The sequence below is a fragment of the Neodiprion lecontei genome, chromosome 5 (assembly GCF_021901455.1).
Source record: "Neodiprion lecontei isolate iyNeoLeco1 chromosome 5, iyNeoLeco1.1, whole genome shotgun sequence".
NCBI lineage: Eukaryota > Metazoa > Arthropoda > Insecta > Hymenoptera > Diprionidae > Neodiprion > Neodiprion lecontei.
In genome coordinates this window covers 13,587,677-13,610,779 of record NC_060264.1, presented here as the reverse complement: position 1 = coordinate 13,610,779, position 23,103 = coordinate 13,587,677, and the positions used below count along the sequence as shown (strand labels likewise).

The following is a 23,103-nucleotide window of genomic DNA, read 5'->3' as shown; positions in this document are numbered from 1 at the left end:
CACTGGGATAGTATGTCAGTTCTGATAATTTAGATTACAGCCTCGATGAGCAGCACCACGGTACTTTCCAGTGAAATGACAGTGATCACGATGTTTGACGTCTTCTACGGTAAACGGTTTTTCTCAAATGTGACACACCGTTAATAAATAAAATTTGTTAAACTGATTCCAATTGAGCGGTCCTACGGGTACAATAGTTGTGAAATATGCTTGAGACAAATGTGCCAATTTCTCCAACTTATTCACAAACCATTGCATGCAAGTCTCTCCACGGTTAGTTTTGAACGTTGAAATGGAATCGTCGAAGGCGCAATGAAGGTAATATGCTACGCTATACAAAACATGGTTCTGGTAAATTGTTCTATTTTCTGACACTTGAATATGAGTAGGTTGCAGCAACATTCAAGATCTGCGTAAATGCAGAAAGGAACGGTTTCTTTATGCTTGAAATTTTTGACTTTTAGTATTTTTTTTCTCCTCTGTGGGTGAAAATGAAAGATTCTAGTTTTGTTCATAATTTTCCATGTCAATATCATCGTCATCGTCAGTGATTTCATTTTCTATCGCTGAAAGATGTATTACAGGTTTATTAGACCCATTCTGACTCAGGTGAATCGTTACTATTTCACTTTTTTTTCGATCACCTCGGTCTATACTATAAACGTTGATGAAAAGTCAATTAAGTTTCTCAAATTTGAAAATAGTGTTTTAATCCAGAGACATAAGAAACCTTATACCATCATACCGCAGCACTGAGCTGAAATTGGAGTACAAGCTGGTCGCGTTAGGATTGTAATTCTCGGCTGGAAACAAAGCTGCAGTGATCGACCAAAGAACGCACTAAGAGTCGTTTTTTCTGATGTTTACCACAGCCATCTTATCACTGATATGCTTAGGTAACAAGGTGTGGGTATACAGACTACCTCGTAGTGGTGTATACTTGTTAATGTCGACGGCAAGATTTATAATCACAAGTAACGACCAGCCTGAATCCTTTGCCTGGAAATTTTCCACCTGTTTCAACAAACGCTGTGTCGCGTTTTCGATGAACCATTCGTTAATATCTATTGTCTAGAGGATGATTTCATTTCTCGTATTGAAAAATTTGATCTCTTTCACCGTGTGATCGTGTTTTCTGACTTCAAATTTACAAGCCAGGATAACATTGACTTTCAAGCTCCTGTCTTTCTTCAGAGCGTTTTTTAGTCTCGTCACAGCTAGTACCTTTGCGTCTTCTAGAAATCTCTCCACATCTTTATGCTTCAAATTGACGATGGATCGAGTTCAAATTCTCCCCTTGAAAGCTGATTCTAAATCTTCCCAGTGAACTCGATCGCTTCTTCTTACTTTTCACAGTAGTATTGCACGGCGGGTTCTCCACGCAAATTCCTGTTACCGACACTTACTGACATTCTCCCCAGACTCAAACCCTTTTCCGCAATGACGTCACAGTTTGCCGTAACAAATTGAGTTCTAAACCGTGCGACCTTACCGACTGTTGTATCGGTCGACGGTAAAAATCGCACTGCTTTACCAACAATTCTCATCGGTTGAAGTTCAAATTCGTGCTGTTTTACCGAAAATCTTACCGACCGGAGGTCAAAGTCTCTATGTAGTGCTCGTCTGCCAACGGTAGAGGGTGCAGCGGGGGGGCGTGAACTTTCTTACCGATCTGGATGTCGGTTACCGCCACGCATTCCTTTCCCACGATAGGACTACTGACGTGTAATATCAACCACCTCAAATTACTTTCCCACGGTAGGACTGCTGATGTGTAACATCAACCACCCCCACATTCTTTTCCCACGTTATCAACCACGTGACATTCCAAAATTAATAGTTCCGAGAATTGTTTTTTATCCACTCGGATATCGCTGATGTGTAACATCAACCACCTCACATTCCTTTCCCACGTTATCAACCACGCGACATTCCAAAATTAATGGTTCTGAGAATTGTTTTTCACTTACTCGGATGCCGGTTTGATATCAACCACGTGACATTCTTTTTGGCTTGTAACTGTCATGTGAACTCGACGATGAATTTTGAACGGGTTCAGTCAAGACCAGAGTGCAAGGTCGACCGAAAGCCGCGGTACATTCAGAGCCATGGATCAGCGGTGTTGGGTTACTATCGCACTAAGAATGCTGAAAGGTGCGCGCGCATACACAAATGTGAATCTGTAATATCTAACCAGGTCCACCGTCTGTATAAAATGGGTTAGCACATGAAACTTGTACATCAGTCAGACTGCTTTTCTTGTGAGACGAAAACCTTAAAATCGTAACGATACGTTATAACGAATTCACCGGCGAAGAAATAATTATCGGATTCAGCTACGCGACGTCAGAGTTTTCGCTACAAGATCTTCGGTGGCTCGTTGAGTGTGTCCGGAGAGCTCGTGTGCAACCGCACAGACTACACAAGATATATTTTCAGGACAAAACGTTAATCCTGACTCTTCAAAAATGGCAAGACGAAGTTATTGCAGTATCATCGGACATCGATCCAGGTGACGATGAACGCGAAGCCGATTTGATCGAATGTTGTCAGATGAACGAGGAGTAAGAAAGAAACCGAACCGTACACATCTAATGTTACCCACACAATCGAAGACATATCATTTCGGTAGCTTCTAGAAGTTTTTCAAGGATTCTGTGTAGGAGGCATACGGCTGTAGAAGTCTGAATTTCAGGTCAGAAAGATAGTCTTGCATGTTCAGCTCTCATGAGGAGAACTTCAAACAAAGCAGAATTGAAACAGCGAATCGATCTATACTTAAAACAAATTCACGACTTGAAAACCGTTATTAACCCGAAGTCAGAATTCAACAAAGTGACAAAAAAGTTCGCTAATCTAAATTTATCAGGAAACACATAACTACTAGACATTAAAAAAGAAAAAATGGATTTCACCAAACTCAACAAAGTTGCAAGCATGAACGAGTTTCTGCCGACGAAGAAATTGACGGAGCTGGAAATTTTTCAAAATCTACAACGTCACTAACAGAATCTACAAACGAGGTTTGGGCAGCGTGTCGTCACAGACCTGAACAACGAATTCAGCGTATTCTTACCGGCACGGATTGTGCGACTGCTGAACGAGGACGAGACCCAATATCAGAAATTGGTGCAGACTATGGAGGAGGAGTGGTTGCTCTTGCAGTATCTGGACGGTCAGTACGGTCAAATTGAATTCAAAGATGCGTCGACTCTCGCCTAATTTGTACACCGTACCTGGACAACGTGTGCAGCGTCTCCAATTATTCTACGTTGCATAACCTTTAAGAAAATTGTATACATTTTTTGACAAAGCTTTTATTTTATACCATTTAATAGTACGACGTTCAATATTAAATAAAAAAATATCAAAAAAAAAAATATATGTATTTGTCACTCAGCGCTAAACCATCCTGTCCACCTTTAACTCAACAAATTGCTGGTAACAGCAATTCGAATCGACTTTTACAATCTAAGAAAGTGCTATTTTGAACACCGATAAGCAAAGACGAAGGTTTTCTAAGCTAAGTTTTGAACCTCGTAACTGTAACGTGAACTGTACGATGAGATTTCAGCGGACTCAGTAAAGGATAGAGTGCAAGGTCGACCAACATCTGAGTTAGCGTACGTTTAAAGCCGCAGGTCCTACGGAGTTGGGTTACTATCGCCCTTGGAATTCAAAACATTCTGACGTTGGTGTACAGATTAGTCCAGAATGAGATGCAAGGTTGAGGCGCAGTTGAGATTTCGTTTGACAAGTTTTTATTAATTTTATGGAAAAAAGTATTAAATATAATGTATAGATATATTCGGTTTTTGACAAAATTTTGCGAAAGGTTTCAACGATTGGAGAAAAGACGAGAATTATCACAACGATCGGACACTTGAAAGCGCGGATGAATTCAAACGTCTCCAGAAAACGGATGGAGGTACGCGGTCGACGAAAATAATATCGGGAGTCGTCGAGTTTCGACGTGACGTTGAGCGGGCCGTGGTCAAAGGATTTCGGTGCGACGTCGAATTCTGGAGGTTTCTGAAATTCTGAATTGAAAACTGTTGGTATTGATGATAAAAAAAAAAAATATTCCATTGGAAAAACTTAAACTAGTGAGTACGAGAGGGAATCAAAATACGATGTCGTTCAAGAATCTGTTCTATGCGACGTTGAATTCTGGAAGTTTCTGAAATAAACTCTCAACTAACAGGATAGAGGTTCTGAATTGAAAACGGGTCGTGAAACAATGGCTATAAGATCTGGTATTTATTTATTCAAGGAAATTAAAAATAGGTTTCGTGCAGCCAGATATCCCCTGACTCGTCATAACTTAAATATATCAAAGTGGCGTTAAACGTGAAAAAGGTTTGAACACCATGAACCACGATGTCCAGTCGTGAAACAAGGTTGACAAGCTCCGTTATTTGTCCATCGTCGAGCCGTCTCTCGATGTTGTAATGAATATATATCCGGTACATATTTGGTAAATCCTGTTCCGGAAACACCACATCGTGTGGCGCCGGCTCCGGACTTGGCGGCAAATTTAATACGTTGGGTACCATGGTCTGGGGAAAAAGTAATTTGAATTTAAAAGATGAGTACGTTTAAACGTGACGTCCACCAAAAAGAAAAAGGGTATATTCAGAAAATTTGAAGATGTTTCAGTAGTTGAAAAATGTTCAGGTGAGAAACGAATTCGAAAGCTATTGAGCTGAGTTTGGAGATTTGTGTGTAGTTGTAATGTTTTTTGAATCTCCTGAAGTTTCCTAAATAGTTGGAAATATATCTAATTTTTTGAACAACAGAAGTGAAGGAGTGTGATAAATTGAAAAAATTTACGTCAGGAAGCAATTGGTGTAAGGACTTACCGTTTTATCTTCTATTCGGAGGCACAATGTATATCAACGGAGTTTGACTGTCAGTTTGCTTATCCATTCGGAGGCACAATGAATATCACCGGAGTTTGACTGTCAATTTTCTGTTCCATTCGGAGACACAATGAATGTCACCGGAGTTTGACTGACAATTTTCTCTTCTATTCGTAGACACAATGTATATCAACGGAGTTTGACTGTCAGTTTGCTTATCCATTCGGAGGCACAATGAATATCACCGGAGTTTGACTGTCAATATTCTGTTCTATTCGGAGACACAATGAATGTCACCGGAGTTTCACTGCCAATTTTCTCTTCTAATCGGAGGCACAATGAATATCACCGGAGTTTGACTGCCAATGAGCTGGTCCAGGACTTGCAGTGTCATATAATGAACCCTTGCGTTTATGTTTTGCAAACGTGAGAATGAGATATCGTAGGGTGGTCCCCATGTTCACCGAATGTCCTTATCTCGATTCCTGTAATTGTTCTCGTGCGTACCGCTCTACGCACACGGACAGCCTCGCGCGTTGGGCTAATCATCATCATCAACAGCAGAAATTCAAAAATGGATAAAAGTCGGAAGTCAAAGTATTCGGCTTTTTAACAGAATTTTCCGTAATGGTCGTACTTGGTTATATGATAGATGTTTGACTCACTTTCAGATCAGAACTCACATACTTTCCTGGTGATATTTCATAATCTGTCAGGTTACGATCCACATTTTCTGACTAAAGCATTGGAACCTTAATTGACGGTCAAATTACTTACTAAACAAAACTACGTTATTCATTATCGCATTTTAAAACAATGTTGAGAGTAAGGTTTGAAATTAGTCAAAATTCATCGAGTTCTGAATGTTAGACAAACAGCTTGGCTTAAAAAACACATAGATTCAAATACACATTTGAAACAAAAATCAAACATTGAATTCGAGGAAAATTTTTATAAATCAATTAACAACGCTGTTTTTTGGTAAGACAATGGAGAACGTTCGGAAATACAGAGATGTTAGATTAATCACGAAATGAGGTGGAAGGTATGGTGCTAGAGCTACTATAGCCAAACCAAATTTCCACAGCTGTCAATCTTTAATGAAAATATGATAATAGTTGAAATGCGTCAACACGAGAGTCAAACACAACAAACGAATGTATGTAGGCTTTTCCATTTAAGATCTTTCAAAATCCTTTATTTCCAATTTCCATTATAGAAAAGAAATTTGGACATCAGGCAAAATTAATGTATACCGACATGGATAGTTTAATATACCACTTCACCGCCCCCGATATTTATGAATTTTGATCTAGAGACATAGGAAACTTCATACCATCATACCGTAGCACTGGTCTGAAATGCGGGTACGAGCTGGTCGCGTTAGGATAGTTGTTGTCGGCTGGGAACAGAGCTGCGGTGACCGACCAAAGAAAGCATTAAGAGTTGTTGTTACGAATGTTGACGACAGCCTTTTTGTTACTGATATGCTTAGGTAACGAGGTGTATGTGAACACACCTCCTCATACCAGTACGTACTTGGTAATATTCACAATCAAATCGATTATTCCGATCAACGCGCAACGGTCAGCCAGAGTCTTTTTCTTGGAAATATTCTACTTTGGTCTATACGCCTGGTATTTTGAGTTCCAAATCGAAACCACTTTTGAATTTCTGTCGGTGAGGATTTCTTACATAAAATGTTAAGCGCCGTCTCCATGATTTTTAATAATTTTCAAGCACTTTTTAGAATCCTTGTTTGTTTCTCCTTCTTTCAATCGCACATACTTGACAAAGCTATAGTTGCAAGACTTGCTTCAGAAGGACTGCTCTACGCTGGCACGGTCCCTTTTGTGAGCAAGCAGCAACAGCCTGACTCACACATTTTCGAAAATTCACGGACAACCGTATGCGATATTCTTTGATGAAAATTTCTAGATATTTCACAAACGAAAGTGCAGCGCATAAGATGGTGAGACAGAAGAATTTTTGCACGTCTCACGTACGATAGAACTGTGGTAGTGAGCTAATCGCTAGAAACTTGAGAGGATAGCGTTCTCTGAGAGCGTTAGAGGGGATGGTTTACTTTGCCTATGGTGTTGAGTTCAAGTGGCCTAAACATAGGAAGATGCTTATCAAAAAGTGGTGCGGAGAACGAATCAGTTGCTCTCAATCCAGCGAGGAGTGCAGGTGGGTGACAAAAAATCAGTGCAGTTGAAAAGTTCTTTAGTTTTATCGTACAACTTATAGATTATACTTTTATGGTTCAAACAATTATCTTACTTGTCTGTGTGTATTTTTCGTTGTTTTATCAGCAGAACACCAACTTTACGTACCAACTTTATGTACCAACTCTAAAACACAGAAACATCGTAATGGCGGAACAATTGAACGAAAGTAAGATTGATTATTTTTTGAAAAAACTATATATGTATATATCAGATCACATAGCACAGAAAATAATTTTTTTCAGCTTGCATGGCTCGTTTGTTCGGTAAAACCGATCCAGCAATTTTTGACATCGTACGGATTGCTGGATTGGTTGTTCCGCTACGGATCCGCTGGGCGGATCGTGAACGCGACATCCGAAATCGGTTTTATGCCACCACTGTCTGCCGTAGTGTCTTGTACTCGAGGGGGCCACAGAGTGTGTATTGCGTGAACTGTGCGCGGGAGGGGGGTCTCAATGAGATAGCATCGTTTTCGAAACACGAAAGAATACCGTTCTCTCGCATCGAGAGTCTACCGTCCTGCGTGCGATGTCGTCGTGTCCAAAAAGAGTTGCAAACGCATCGATGTGGCCTCTGCAGACATCTTCTGGAATTGTACTGTCAGAAGGAAAAGATGGTTCACTAGCCAGAAGATGTCTTACGCAATTCGCCTACATGAGAGCATGTAAATATACAATTTGTAAATTTTTATAATTCTAGGTTTCTTAAATTTATTAGAAATTACATTAAATATGTGTTTTCTTTGGTAGAGACCTGTCGATTCGAAACGCTGAAATAATTTCCAAATTTGACAATAGACTAAGAGCGTTGAAATATGAACGAGAAAAAGCAAGCACTGGTGACGGAACTGCATAAGCCTGCACGCCGGAATTACCCACGTCGACGTATAGACGTGCGCGGCATCGACGAGACCTGGCCGGCGGATCTTGTTGATATGACGTCATATGCTGGACAAAACAAAGGCTACAAGTACATGCTCACAGTCATTGATATCTTCTCAAAGTATGCGTGGGCTATACCGATAAAGAGCAAGTCTGGAGATGAACCCAACGGCAGACAGTGGTGGTCTATTACCCAGACGATGTCTTAGGTAAGTCGCGTTCATGAGAGCATGTAAATATACAATTCGTAAATTTCCATAATTCTAGGTTTCCTGAATTTTCTAAAAATTAGATTAAATATGTGGTTTCTTTGTTGCAGATCTCTTCAATGATCAACTAACGACAGGCGGTTTAATAGTGGTAGTATTAGTAGTAGTATATCATACAGTAATATACGAATAATGTCACAGTAGTGGGATAAACAGGGTTTTTTGAAAAAAATTTCACAATGGAACGCGTGTCGCTGCGTGATGCTTCAACAGTTAACGTAAAAAGTTTATAAAATTTTGAGTGAAAAAGTTGAAGTCGTTGATTTGATGGATTTCGGTTGACCATCGTTGCAGAAATTAAACAAAATGTCAGATACTAATTTAAACGGTGCGCATCGTGCTATATTACGTCCAAAAGCGCTGTACAGATAGCCGATATTTTAACAAAAACCTTTGTCTTGTACGATCTTTAATCAATTGCGAATATACGGATAATGTCACATTAGTGGGATAAGCAGGGTTTTTTTAAAAAAATTTCACCATGAAACGCGTATCGCTGCGTGATGCTTCAACAGTTAACGTGAAAAGTTTAGAAAATTCTGAGTGAAAAAGTTCAAGTCGTTGATTTCATGGATTTCGGTTGACCATCGTTGCAGAAATTGAACAAAATGTCAGATACTAATTCAAACTGTGCGCATCGTGCTATATTACGTCCAAAAGCGCTGAACAGATGGCCGATATCTTTAAACAATTGCGAGGTAAAGTAATTAAGATGGAGTCTTAAAATTAATAACTTTGAAAACGATTCATGTAAATTAGGTTCAAGGATTTATAAAACGTGTGGTTAGGTTTTGACAATACACATAACAGTTGGATAAACGAATCGGACATGTAACATTTGAATAAATGAATTTTTTGTAAAAACGTATGTGCCTCTTTGTTTTATATTCGACACATCACAAGTATGCATCTTTATTTTTTATACAATCGACAGACATATGCATCGTTGTACAATTTTTCATATTTCGGAGCGTTCTTATTCACCATCCTACATAATAATATCTTATAAATCATGGTACAGTTATAAATTACAAAGCTAAGGTGCAGGCTTGTAGCTCCACGGAAGCGTGTCGGTTGTGTTTTGAAACACGATCCGCTTGTCGTCATTCCAGCTCAGTGCCACTTTCTGCTGTTCTACGGTGTATACCTCGTGCTTTCGACTTAATATCGAATGCTGATTTGTGGACAAATTTTCACGTTTCGACGCACATTCCAAATAATCGTTGAAAGTGAATTTTCTCAACGCTGATCCTTTGACACCTTCGGCACGTTTATTGTCTTTCTCATCTCCCGAAACTCGGAATGCGTACAATTTAGCTCTTAATCCTAAAAATTCCAGCATTATTTTTCCCTCATTCTCATCTTTCATCAAGCCAAGAACTTTTTTGTTCGCTAGAGGCATACCATAAACGTTGTCAAGCGGATAATCAGACGTATCGAATTTGTGCAAGTCCTTCTTCATATGTTCGTATATGTCGGGGACGGTAAAGTTGTAAATCAAACTGTCGGTATGCGTATACATTAATTTTGCTCGGTTACCGAATTTCCGTTTAATATAATTGTAATGAGAATCGTAGATATATGTTTCAGACAGATCCATGATGGAGAATCCTGCATTCAATGGTTTATTCAACTAGACTTTCGTCTTTCGCATTTCGAAGATAATTATCTCCTTATCGAAAACGGTGCAGCTGTGAAAATTAGGTTTGGCTACGGTAGCTCTAGCACCGTATCTCCCATCCCATTTCGTGAGCAGCCTGACATCTCTGTATTTCTGAACGTTCTCCATTGTCTTACCAAAAAACAGCGTTGTTCATTGATTTATAAAAATTTTCGTCGAATTCGATGTTTGATTTTTGTCTCCAATCTGTATTCGAATCTATGTATTTTTCAAGCCACGCTGTTTGTCTGAACTTGAGAACTAGATGAATTTTGAATAATTTTCAACCTAACTCTCAACATTGTTTTAAAACGCGATAATAAATGACGTAGTTTTGCTTGGTAAGTAATTTGACCGTCAATTCAGGTTCCATTGCTTTAGTCAGAAAATGCGAATCGTGACCTGACAGATTATGGAATATCACCAGAAAAGTATGTGAGTTCTGATCTGAAAGTGAGTCAAACATCTATCATGTAACCAAGTACGACCTTTACGGAAAATTCTGTTAAGAAGCCGAATATTTTGACTTTCGACTATTATCCATTATTGAATTTCTGCTGTTGATGATGATGAGCCAAACACGCGAGCCTGTCCGTGTGCGTGGAGCGGTACGTACCAGAACAATTACATGAATCGAGATAATAACATTCGGTGAACATGGGGACCACCCTACGATATCGCGATTTTACGTTTGCAAAACATAAACACAAGGGTTCATCATATGAGACTGTAAGTCCTGGACCAGCTCATTGGCAGTCAAACTCCGGTGATGTTCATTGTGCCTCCGAACAGAAGAGAAAATTGACAGTCAAACTCCGGTGATATTCATTGTGCCTCCGAATGGATAAGCAAATTGACAGTCAAACTCCGTTGATATACATTGTGTCTACGAATAGAAGAGAAAATTGGCAGTCAAACTCCGGTGATATTCATGGTGTCTCCGAATAAAAGAGTGAATTGGCAGTCAAACTCCGGTGATATTCATTGCGCCTCTGAATAGAAGAGAAAATTGACAGTCAAACTCCGTTGATATACATTGTGCCTCCGAATGGAAGAGAAAATTGACAGACAAACTCCGGTGATATTGTGCCTCTGAATGGAAAAACAAATTGACAGTCAAACTCCGGTGATATTCATTGTGTCTCCGAATAGAAGAAAAAATTGACAGTCAAACTCCGTTGATATACATTGTGCCTCCGAATGGAAGAGAAAATTGACAGACAAACTCCGGTGATATTGTGCCTCTGAATGGAAAAGCAAACTGACAGTCAAACTCCGGTGATATTCATTGTGTCTCCGAATAGAAGAGAAAATTGACAGTCAAACTCCGGTGATATTCATGGTGTCTCCGGATAAAATAGAAAATTGGCAGTCAAACTCCGGTGATATTCATTGTGTCTCCGATTAGAAGTGAAAATTGTCAGTCAAACTCCGGTGACATTCATTGTGTCTCCGAATGGAACAGAAAATTGACAGTCAAACTCCGGTGATATTCATTGTGCCTCCGAATGGATAAGCAAACTGACAGTCAAACTCCGTTGATATACATTGTGCCTCCGAATAGAAGATAAAACGGTAAGTCCTTACACCAATTGCTTCCTGACGTAAATTTTTTCAATTTATCACACTCCTTCACTTCTGTTGTTCAAAAAATTAGATATATTTCCAACTATTTAGGAAACTTCAGGAGATTCAAAAAACATTACAACTACACACAAATCTCCAAACTCAGCTCAATAGCTTTCGAATTCGTTTCTCACCTGAACATTTTTCAACTACTGAAACATCTTCAAATTTTCTGAATATACCCTTTTTCTTTTTGGTGGACGTCACGTTTAAACGTACTCATCTTTTAAATTCAAATTACTTTTTCCCCAGACCATGGTACCCAACGTATTAAATTTGCCGCCAAGTCCGGAGCCGGCGCCACACGATGTGGTGTTTCCGGAACAGGATTTACCAAATATGTACCGGATATATATTCATTACAACATCGAGAGACGGCTCGACGATGGACAAATAACGGAGCTTGTCAACCTTGTTTCACGACTGGACATCGTGGTTCATGGTGTTCAAACCTTTTTCACGTTTAACGCCACTTTGATATATTTAAGTTATGACGAGTCAGGGGATATCTGGCTGCACGAAACCTATTTTTAATTTCCTTGAATAAATAAATACCAGATCTTATAGCCATTGTTTCACGACCCGTTTTCAATTCAGAACCTCTATCCTGTTAGTTGAGAGTTTATTTCAGAAACTTCCAGAATTCAACGTCGCATAGAACAGATTCTTGAACGACATCGTATTTTGATTCCCTCTCGTACTCACTAGTTTAAGTTTTTCCAATGGAATATTTTTTTTTTTTATCATCAATACCAACAGTTTTCAATTCAGAATTTCAGAAACCTCCAGAATTCGACGTCGCACCGAAATCCTTTGACCACGGCCCGCTCAACGTCACGTCGAAACTCGACGACTCCCGATATTATTTTCGTCGACCGCGTACCTCCATCCGTTTTCTGGAGACGTTTGAATTCATCCGCGCTTTCAAGTGTCCGATCGTTGTGATAATTCTCGTCTTTTCTCCAATCGTTGAAACCTTTCGCAAAATTTTGTCAAAAACCGAATATATCTATACATTATATTTAATACTTTTTTCCATAAAATTAATAAAAACTTGTCAAACGAAATCTCAACTGCGCCTCAACCTTGCATCTCATTCTGGACTAATCTGTACACCAACGTCAGAATGTTTTGAATTCCAAGGGCGATAGTAACCCAACTCCGTAGGACCTGCGGCTTTAAACGTACGCTAACTCAGATGTTGGTCGACCTTGCACTCTATCCTTTACTGAGTCCGCTGAAATCTCATCGTACAGTTCACGTTACAGTTACGAGGTTCAAAACTTAGCTTAGAAAACCTTCGTCTTTGCTTATCGGTGTTCAAAATAGCACTTTCTTAGATTGTAAAAGTCGATTCGAATTGCTGTTACCAGCAATTTGTTGAGTTAAAGGTGGACAGGATGGTTTAGCGCTGAGTGACAAATACATATATTTTTTTTTTTGATATTTTTTTATTTAATATTGAACGTCGTACTATTAAATGGTATAAAATAAAAGCTTTGTCAAAAAATGTATACAATTTTCTTAAAGGTTATGCAACGTAGAATAATTGGAGACGCTGCACACGTTGTCCAGGTACGGTGTACAAATTAGGCGAGAGTCGACGCATCTTTGAATTCAATTTGACCGTACTGACCGTCCAGATACTGCAAGAGCAACCACTCCTCCTCCATAGTCTGCACCAATTTCTGATATTGGGTCTCGTCCTCGTTCAGCAGTCGCACAATCCGTGCCGGTAAGAATACGCTGAATTCGTTGTTCAGGTCTGTGACGACACGCTGCCCAAACCTCGTTTGTAGATTCTGTTAGTGACGTTGTAGATTTTGAAAAATTTCCAGCTCCGTCAATTTCTTCGTCGGCAGAAACTCGTTCATGCTTGCAACTTTGTTGAGTTTGGTGAAATCCATTTTTTCTTTTTTAATGTCTAGTAGTTATGTGTTTCCTGATAAATTTAGATTAGCGAACTTTTTTGTCACTTTGTTGAATTCTGACTTCGGGTTAATAACGGTTTTCAAGTCGTGAATTTGTTTTAAGTATAGATCGATTCGCTGTTTCAATTCTGCTTTGTTTGAAGTTCTCCTCATGAGAGCTGAACATGCAAGACTATCTTTCTGACCTGAAATTCAGACTTCTACAGCCGTATGCCTCCTACACAGAATCCTTGAAAAACTTCTAGAAGCTACCGAAATGATATGTCTTCGATTGTGTGGGTAACATTAGATGTGTACGGTTCGGTTTCTTTCTTACTCCTCGTTCATCTGACAACATTCGATCAAATCGGCTTCGCGTTCATCGTCACCTGGATCGATGTCCGATGATACTGCAATAACTTCGTCTTGCCATTTTTGAAGAGTCAGGATTAACGTTTTGTCCTGAAAATATATCTTGTGTAGTCTGTGCGGTTGCACACGAGCTCTCCGGACACACTCAACGAGCCACCGAAGATCTTGTAGCGAAAACTCTGACGTCGCGTAGCTGAATCCGATAATTATTTCTTCGCCGGTGAATTCGTTATAACGTATCGTTACGATTTTAAGGTTTTCGTCTCACAAGAAAAGCAGTCTGACTGATGTACAAGTTTCATGTGCTAACCCATTTTATACAGACGGTGGACCTGGTTAGATATTACAGATTCACATTTGTGTATGCGCGCGCACCTTTCAGCATTCTTAGTGCGATAGTAACCCAACACCGCTGATCCATGGCTCTGAATGTACCGCGGCTTTCGGTCGACCTTGCACTCTGGTCTTGACTGAACCCGTTCAAAATTCATCGTCGAGTTCACATGACAGTTACAAGCCAAAAAGAATGTCACGTGGTTGATATCAAACCGGCATCCGAGTAAGTGAAAAACAATTCTCAGAACCATTAATTTTGGAATGTCGCGTGGTTGATAACGTGGGAAAGGAATGTGAGGTGGTTGATGTTACACATCAGCGATATCCGAGTGGATAAAAAACAATTCTCGGAACTATTAATTTTGGAATGTCACGTGGTTGATAACGTGGGAAAAGAATGTGGGGGTGGTTGATGTTACACATCAGCAGTCCTACCGTGGGAAAGTAATTTGAGGTGGTTGATATTACACGTCAGTAGTCCTATCGTGGGAAAGGAATGCGTGGCGGTAACCGACATCCAGATCGGTAAGAAAGTTCACGCCCCCCCGCTGCACCCTCTACCGTTGGCAGACGAGCACTACATAGAGACTTTGACCTCCGGTCGGTAAGATTTTCGGTAAAACAGCACGAATTTGAACTTCAACCGATGAGAATTGTTGGTAAAGCAGTGCGATTTTTACCGTCGACCGATACAACAGTCGGTAAGGTCGCACGGTTTAGAACTCAATTTGTTACGGCAAACTGTGACGTCATTGCGGAAAAGGGTTTGAGTCTGGGGAGAATGTCAGTAAGTGTCGGTAACAGGAATTTGCGTGGAGAACCCGCCGTGCAATACTACTGTGAAAAGTAAGAAGAAGCGATCGAGTTCACTGGGAAGATTTAGAATCAGCTTTCAAGGGGAGAATTTGAACTCGATCCATCGTCAATTTGAAGCATAAAGATGTGGAGAGATTTCTAGAAGACGCAAAGGTACTAGCTGTGACGAGACTAAAAAACGCTCTGAAGAAAGACAGGAGCTTGAAAGTCAATGTTATCCTGGCTTGTAAATTTGAAGTCAGAAAACACGATCACACGGTGAAAGAGATCAAATTTTTCAATACGAGAAACGAAATCATCCTCTAGAAAAACTTTCCTTGTATTGCTACTGAGGTCCTTTCTTCGCTGTGCACATTCGGCATCTCCGACACCAATCTTCAACGTCAGTCCGGCAACGCGGTCAAAAGTAGTAATTGCGTATCCTGCCTAGAGTTTTTTTCGAGGCGACTTATCCGCCTGTGAGAGAATCGTGGACGAGGGCAAGAATCTCTGGAACTCGAGTCCTAGGAACCAAAAGTTACCACCTGATTTCTCTCAAGTTTGCAGATTCAAATTTTCGCTATAAAATTCTGCCGATTAAAAGGATAAGGTCCTATTGAGCCTTATAAATTTCCAAGTCTGGCTCACAAGGAGGTCATGTTCCTCCAATGTCGCGGATCAGGTTTCCGTTTCCCATGGTGAAAGTTTATGACCTCCGATTGACGTCGTTTTTGATTTTTGATCGAATTGGCCTTGGTTACTGAGTTATTGGCATTTGAATATTTGAGATGTTTTGGCGGAGTGGGGGCCGTTTTGGCTCGGGCGTGAAATGCGTCAAGCGTGGACGATTAAACCAAGAGTTGGCGTAGCTGATACGGTAAAGCGACGGACTAGAACGCGCAAGGTTTGCGGTACGCGTCTACGCACATTTTTGTTTCCACTTTTTTTTATTTTCCTATTCATCTTTTATATATTTTTGCAATCCCTTATAAGACTTTGCATGCGCAAGTCAGTGTTTATAGGTACTTGTTTTTGTTCCATAGAAAAATCAGGGTACATATTCCAGGTATTCATGTGTTATAGAAAATCCTGCAGGTGTATTAGGGTATGTGATATTCCAGGTATTTATGTGTTATGAGAAATCCTGCAGGTGGACCAGCGTACACAATATTCCAGGTTTTATTCATTTCTTCACAAGGTTTGGCCGGAGGGATATTTTTCATTGTTCCGTGACAGATTAAGACCGGTTTTTAGTCAGGTAATCTATATAGTGCTATATAGGGCCTGGATCTGTGTTCTATGCCATCAGTTTCACTACAATTCTCGACAAAGCAAGACGTTTTCACTGTGAAAATATTTTTGGTGCAATTATGGAAGACCGTTCAAGTACTTCGTGAGTCGGCAATCCATCTCTTTGGGAGAGTGATATCATTGATTACGAGTTCATACATTCAAAAGAAGACGTCACAGATGATTTCTATGAATGTGTTAAAACTTTGCGTCAGAGGAATATCGTTGTCGATGCCGGATGTGAAAATCCATCGACGAAATCAACCATTCCCGCCGAAAAGTTGGTCGAACAAATAATAACGACCATAGAAGATGCTGACCTGACAGAAGCGGAGGAATTATTTTCGGAAGATGAGAAAATGGGAATTTCCGACGAAAGGCAAACAACTGCTACATCCCCCGATTATCACTAATGAAATCTTCATCGACATCATCTTCAAAGTCTGCATAAAGTGAATATTGTCCATTCCCAAAACGACCTCGTGGGATGGCACAGGTTCCGTTTGAATCAAAAATAAAATTGTTATTACGGCGAGGGTACACCCGAAGTGGTCGTCAAAGACCCTACAGAATCGTGGAGGAACAGCGTTAAAACACAAAGGCCTATTGAAAATTTGGGAACAAGAAATAAAAGACGGAGGAACATCTTTTGACTAATGGAATATGATTGACAAGTTGACTTACGATCGATTTGTTGGGGCGAGAAAAAGTATGAAGCCTGTCACTACACGAACGCTTTAATAATGGGCGTTAGCTGCAGCGATACAATACGATAACTTTAATTTTACTGCATCAACCCAGTGGGTGAGCGATCTCAAAAAAAGACATCGGATTCGACTGCGAAATGTCACAAAATATATCAAACAAACAGAAATGAAATCACCAGAGGCTCTCATGGAATCTGCAAAACTTTTCCCACAGCAAGTGTCGACAGTGATTCCAAGCTACGATCTAGATTTTGTGATTAACACAGATCAATCTGGCTGTGAGTACCGTGTTGGTGTAAATCGAACTCTGTCACACATGAGAGGTAAAATGGTTAATGTATATGTAAAGAAAATGTATTTCTTTAATTTGAATATTGCCGCGCTCCTCTGCGAGTAAGCTAAAGACCGTCCTTTATGGCGGAGAGAAGTTTTGAAGATGAAATAAAAGCACATGGGCTATAAAGAAAGCCAAGCGAAAAGTATCAAGGTAAGTTGTAAAAAGGGATCGATAAATTTAATAATAAATTTTAATTGTCGTTTCTTTGTTTTCAGGTGAGAGTTACTGTACATAGTGTAAATAAGACATTGAAATAATTAAATAAATACTTTGTTTTCAGAGCAACGCAACATAATATTATTCATGGGTTGATTTCCCTAACCCCAAAAAAATAGAGCTTATATATACTTGGGAGACTTGAATAAAGTAACCTATTCATACAATGCGCAGTATTGTATGACAGCTTCTGGTAAATTGCTTCCACATGTCTTCATTTGTTTACAAGAACAAACTGGTCAATTTGGGCCGCGAATTCAAACACATATCAATGAACTGACAAGCATTTATGAGAACGTTATCGTCACTGCATCGAAATCGGGGAAATTAACTTGGCAATTGTTTAATGAATCTCTCGAAAAAGTTTTGAAGCCGTACGTGAAGCAGGAGGATTTCCTTTTAATAATTGATACGTAGGGAGGCCAAACTAATTCTTCCCTGTTTGACTCGACCTTCATCAACGAAGACAACCATCCAACCTGTGAATGAAAAATTATTTCAGTAGATTGTACATCTTATTGCCAACCGTGCGACGTTTATTTCTATAGAAAAGTAAAAAAATTCATCAAACGAATGCGAAATAGTACTTATCTATGGCAACAAGACCGCCAGATGAATAGCAGAGATGATGCACTCAAAATACTTTCTTCAATCCCCGATCAATTGTCCGCGCAAACAGTTTTAGATATGTTAGAGTGTGCTCGGTTTGCAACCAAATTAACGCTAAACAGAACAGTTGTTCAAAATGTAAACGAAGTTTGCTTTCCTGATAGCCTTTGTGCTTCACTTGCTTTTATGATGGTTTCCACCCCTTAATTTGTCGACATATCAGTAGTAGTGAAAAAGAATCAGAATGATTTCGTGGCACAAAATTTGTATATGTGTATTACATTAATTATGTTTTGAACAGTTATATTTGTTACGCAATTTTATGTTTTGTTCTATAATTGTGCCTTCGTTATTAGAATAATCATTTTATTATATTATTATAGCATAATGACGTTCATGTGGTGTATAATATATGAGAATAAAACTGATAATATATATTTTCTAATTGTCTTATTTACCTGCGTATGCAGTTTTATAAGAGATTAAAAAATATATGAATAATGAATTGGGAGAAAAAACAAAAAAAATTGAAAACGAAAACGTACGTAGACACGATCCGTGAACCTTTAGCGTTCTAGTCCGTCGTCTTACCATGTCAGCTACGCCAACTATTGGTTCCAACGTCCACGCTTAACGTAGTTCACGCACGAGCCAAAACGGCCCCCACTCCGCCAAAATATCTCAAATTTTCAAATCGCGGTATCTCAGCAACCAAGGCCAATTCGATCAAACATTAAAAACGACGTTAATTCGGAGGTCTTTAACTTTCACCACGGAAAACGGGAACCCGATCCGCGACATCGGAGGTACCTAATTTCCTTGTAAATAGATTCCACCCTCTACCCGTTCTTTATATATCCAAGCTACTTCCAACAGAACCCAAAAATCACTATATCTCGAATATAGCAAAGGTCTTGGAGTGGGCAGATTCATTGGAGCCGCTTGAATCTTCAGAGTTGACTTACAATTAGTTGACTTATGAAACAGCGAATATTTTTGCATTAGGAACTGCTAACCAAATTCGAACTCTACCGTTTATACAAATTCAAGACATTACGCCCTCATCGGAGTAATTTAAGATTGAGATCATGGCTCTGCTCAAAAGATTTAGAGCCCGCGTTGCTCAATTAAACCTCTTTTCCTGTTTTCAGAAGAAGAAGAAAAGTACGCGTAGAAGGAATTTTCTTCACTTCGACAAAATAGCCCAGAAATAAGTTGAAGAGTTTATTTATCAGGTTAGACATATTACGAAATGGATCGAAACATGCTCAATACATTTAGGCATAGATTAACGGTTCATGGTGCATAATACAAGACATGCCGCAGCATCCACAGCTGACATCAAGAGCGTTGACATAAACGTCATCAGAAGTAGAACTGTAGTTTGGAAAACTCGAAAGTTTCGCGAGATTTACGTACTGTTGTCACGAGCGCCGCATATTTACACTGTATATATTAGGGTGGTCGTTATTTGGGGTCAAAATTAATTTTATCCCTTCCGCCCCCCAAATCGGTTCGAAATACATAAAAAGTAATGCTGTAATTTTTTAAGATTTTTAAAAGAACGCTTAACCCTTGACCACACGGGTTGAAGTTTTCTATTTAAAACAACATGGGGTTTACCTGCGTTTGGAGTCACTATTTTACTGTGGGCCTTAATATGTTTGTAATATCCTGAAATTTTCAGAAATTAGTTTACAAGCATGTTGCTACATGGAAAAAATTTCCGAAACCCCTACCCTCAAAATGTTGTATAACATTATCATAATAATAATAATTAAAAAAAAAATTTTTCTCAATTTTTTTTATTAATTTGCTTCCTCGTTTTTTTTTACAAATGTATTTAAAATAGTGCTAACTATCGTGCTCACGATAGTGCGATTTCGAAAGCCGAATATACGAGAGCTCTATCAATTGAGATAGCACCGAAATATTGTATAATTGAGTGAATTATAGAGCAGCGAGAATATGAATTATTTTCCGACCGATAATGAGATTGCACCGTGAGTAAAAACCGGCGAAAAAACAATACGAATGCCTCCGGCGTCGCGTCGTGGTCGAGCGAGAAGGACAAGGACTGCTCGCGAATGGGTAAGCGAATATCGAAAAAAACATCCAGATGCAAAAAAGCAGACAATACTTAAGAATTTGTAACTCGTGTAGAAAATTATTCTATTTTAAATACATTTATAAAAAAAAAAATGAGGAAGCAAATTAAGAAAAAAATTGAGAAAATCTTTTTATTTTTTTTCAATTATTATTATTATGGTAACATTATACAACATTTTGAGGGTAGGGGTATCGGAAAATTTTTCCATGTAGCAGCATGCTTGTAAACTAATTTCTGAAAATTTCAGGATTTTACAAACATATTAAGGCCCACAGTAAAATAGTGACTCCAAACGCAGGAAAACTCCATGTGTTTTAAATGGAAAACTTCAACCCCTGAGGTCAAGGGTTAAGTGTTCTTTTAAAAATCTTAAAAAATTACAGCGTTACTTTTTACGTATTTCGAACCGATTTGGGGGGCGGAAGGGGTCAAATTAATTTTGACTCCAAATAACGACCACACTAGTATATATCACAAATTATGTCAGTTATTATTATCTTTAGAGACAAGGAAGCATAGCTTAAATATATTAGTTAATCTATATAAAATATTTCATTATTGACAGTTCGTGGAACAACCGAGCGCAACGGCGTAGTTGGACGGCCAGCAACGTGAGCGTCTTCGCGCCCGCCAGATCCCGGGTGTAATCAACACCGGGATGAGGCGAGCGCGAGATCACGCGCTTCGAGGATGACAGTCGCGAGGCGAGCCTTTGTTCCAAAATTGCAAATTCAGCAAAAAACCTCGCTCGCCGCCCGACGTTCCAAGGGGTGTCGGACGAGCGAGCGAGGTTAGTCCCGTTTGAGACCGCTTGAGAAACGACATCAACGGAACCCGGCTCCTTCTAAGCTACCGCGTATAGAGCTATAAGCCCTTTTTCCGACACCGACGATTAGAGTATAGTACTCTAATCCTACACACGGCCAGAAAGGCTTCTCGCGTCGCGATATAAGTCTTGCGAAGCTAGTAATAAGTGCAGAACGCTAAGCAACGAACTACTTAGAGCAGTGTAGTTTGTAAGCAAGTGTGAGTGTGAAGGTGTGAGCTGTTCAGCGAGTTCGAAGCCGAACCAGCGAAGAGTAAGTGAGAGAGAGAGAGAGAGAGTAGCATTGAGTTAAAGATAATTGTAAGCTTCCTTGTCTCAAAATTCTCTGCTTTTACTTCATTTGATTTTATTAAACATTTTCATTTGGCTTTCCATCATAACATTTTGGTACGATAAATTGAAATCCTCTAACCCTATTCCCGGGGAACGCCCTGTAGAGGACGTTCACCTCCTAACCCACATAAAAAATAAATATAAACCTCTACCTAGATACCTAGAGGGTTAAGTCGTCGCGTGCGAGACCGCTCCGCACGTGGCACTGTCAAGCCAGACAGAACCTTTCTTTTCACCGTTTCCTACGATGCTTAACAAATCATGTCCTTGCATTACTTGTCGCAATCTTGAAAAATCTCTATAGTAACCTGACCTTCAAAATTACATAACAATACTTAACGTAAGCTTATATTGTTAATACTAGTCAAGGCAATACTAGTCAATCATATTAAGTCTCAACAATAAAATAAATCCTGAAAATCATTAAATAAAAATGAAATGGGAACTGCTATCATTCAATAAAATAGATACTCTGAATGTTTATCAATATGATCTCAAAGAACGAGACTCTAAATATAATTCAAAATCAAACAAGTGAGTGACGTTTGATTGGAATTACATGAGAGTCTCGATTAAGTTGAAAACATTCCACCTTAAATTTCCACCCAAATTCCTTTCCACAGACTACGGATAACTCGAAAAATATGAAGAATGGGAAAATTGTGCATCCCTAGACGGTAACACGGTATCGGTTTTTTTTTTTTTTTGTTTTTTTTTTTTACTTTCTGAAACGCAGCATAATCTTGTCGAATCTACTGATATTACTTATGTGATCATTTCGAGCAAGACTCTTGTGTAATTCCATTCGAAGTTCACTTTCAGGTGAATTCCTTCGATTTTTGATTATTCAGTTGATTAAGTGTGTTTGTTAACAACCGCTTAAGAATTTGGCCTCACATAATAATATCTATAGGTTTGAGAGGGATCATATGTGTCTGACGATAGGGTGATACTTCATTATTTATGCCCGTATAGAAACGTTGTCAACTTTCTTTTTACTTATTCTTTATACTTTGAAAAATATTTTTTGAAAACCATCACATAATAATTATGAAATTTCGATTCATGTACAGTATTTCGAAAATAATTATAAGTTTTTGTTGATGATCAACTAACCTGTGGGCGGGATAAAGGCGAAGAGAAATTTCCAGAATATGGTAAGTGAGTGCATAAAGTAGTCCATGGTGCTTGGGGATGCGGCTTGGCTCGGGCTCCCGTCGCTATTCTCATTGTCTCCCCGTCCATCGCCACTGACGGTCAAGGCCTCCGTGAACTGCTCCTTCCATGAACTCGTCCCTGTGGAAAAGGTATATACCATACTTCATACATCAAGTTTATCTTACTCCGCATAAAGTTATTTACGGTGAATGAACGGTTGTAACCACACTGAAGTAGTTTTTATATAGTCAAGTATAAGGGTAATTCGCGAACAGGTACACCATCGCCACATGTTTCCAACACAACGTTTCATTATAAGCCTACGCCTACTGAACTATGGTCTAGGGAAGAGGATGATAACAAGTGTTGCAAACAGTCACAGATACATACAGAGGTTCGTAAAGACGTACAGAAAATTACTAACAAGGAAACTGCCTGAGGTGTCCCCCCCCCCCCCCCCCCCCCCGATGTCGACCATTTGAGGATATGTTATTCTTCATCGAAATCTAAGCGACACGTATTTTTTTTTTATCGGCGGAAAAACGGTTTCAAGGGGTGAAATTAATCCCCAAAAT

General features: G+C 39.3%; 1 protein-coding gene across 7 annotated transcripts in view; it reads right to left on the bottom strand.

Moving 5' to 3' along the window:
• Positions 1 to 23,103, bottom strand: part of LOC107227349 (sodium/calcium exchanger 1) — a 1,225,609-nt gene that overhangs the window by 503,273 nt on the left and 699,233 nt on the right. For 6 of the 7 annotated variants that reach the window (XM_046741324.1, XM_046741326.1, XM_046741328.1 and 3 more), the window contains exon 5: positions 22,487 to 22,666. The exons of the other annotated variant lie outside the window; for it this stretch is intronic. In XM_046741324.1, the coding sequence (XP_046597280.1) occupies positions 22,487 to 22,666 (180 nt within the window). The remainder of the gene's footprint in view (positions 1 to 22,486; positions 22,667 to 23,103) is intronic. 7 annotated transcript variants of the gene reach the window in all.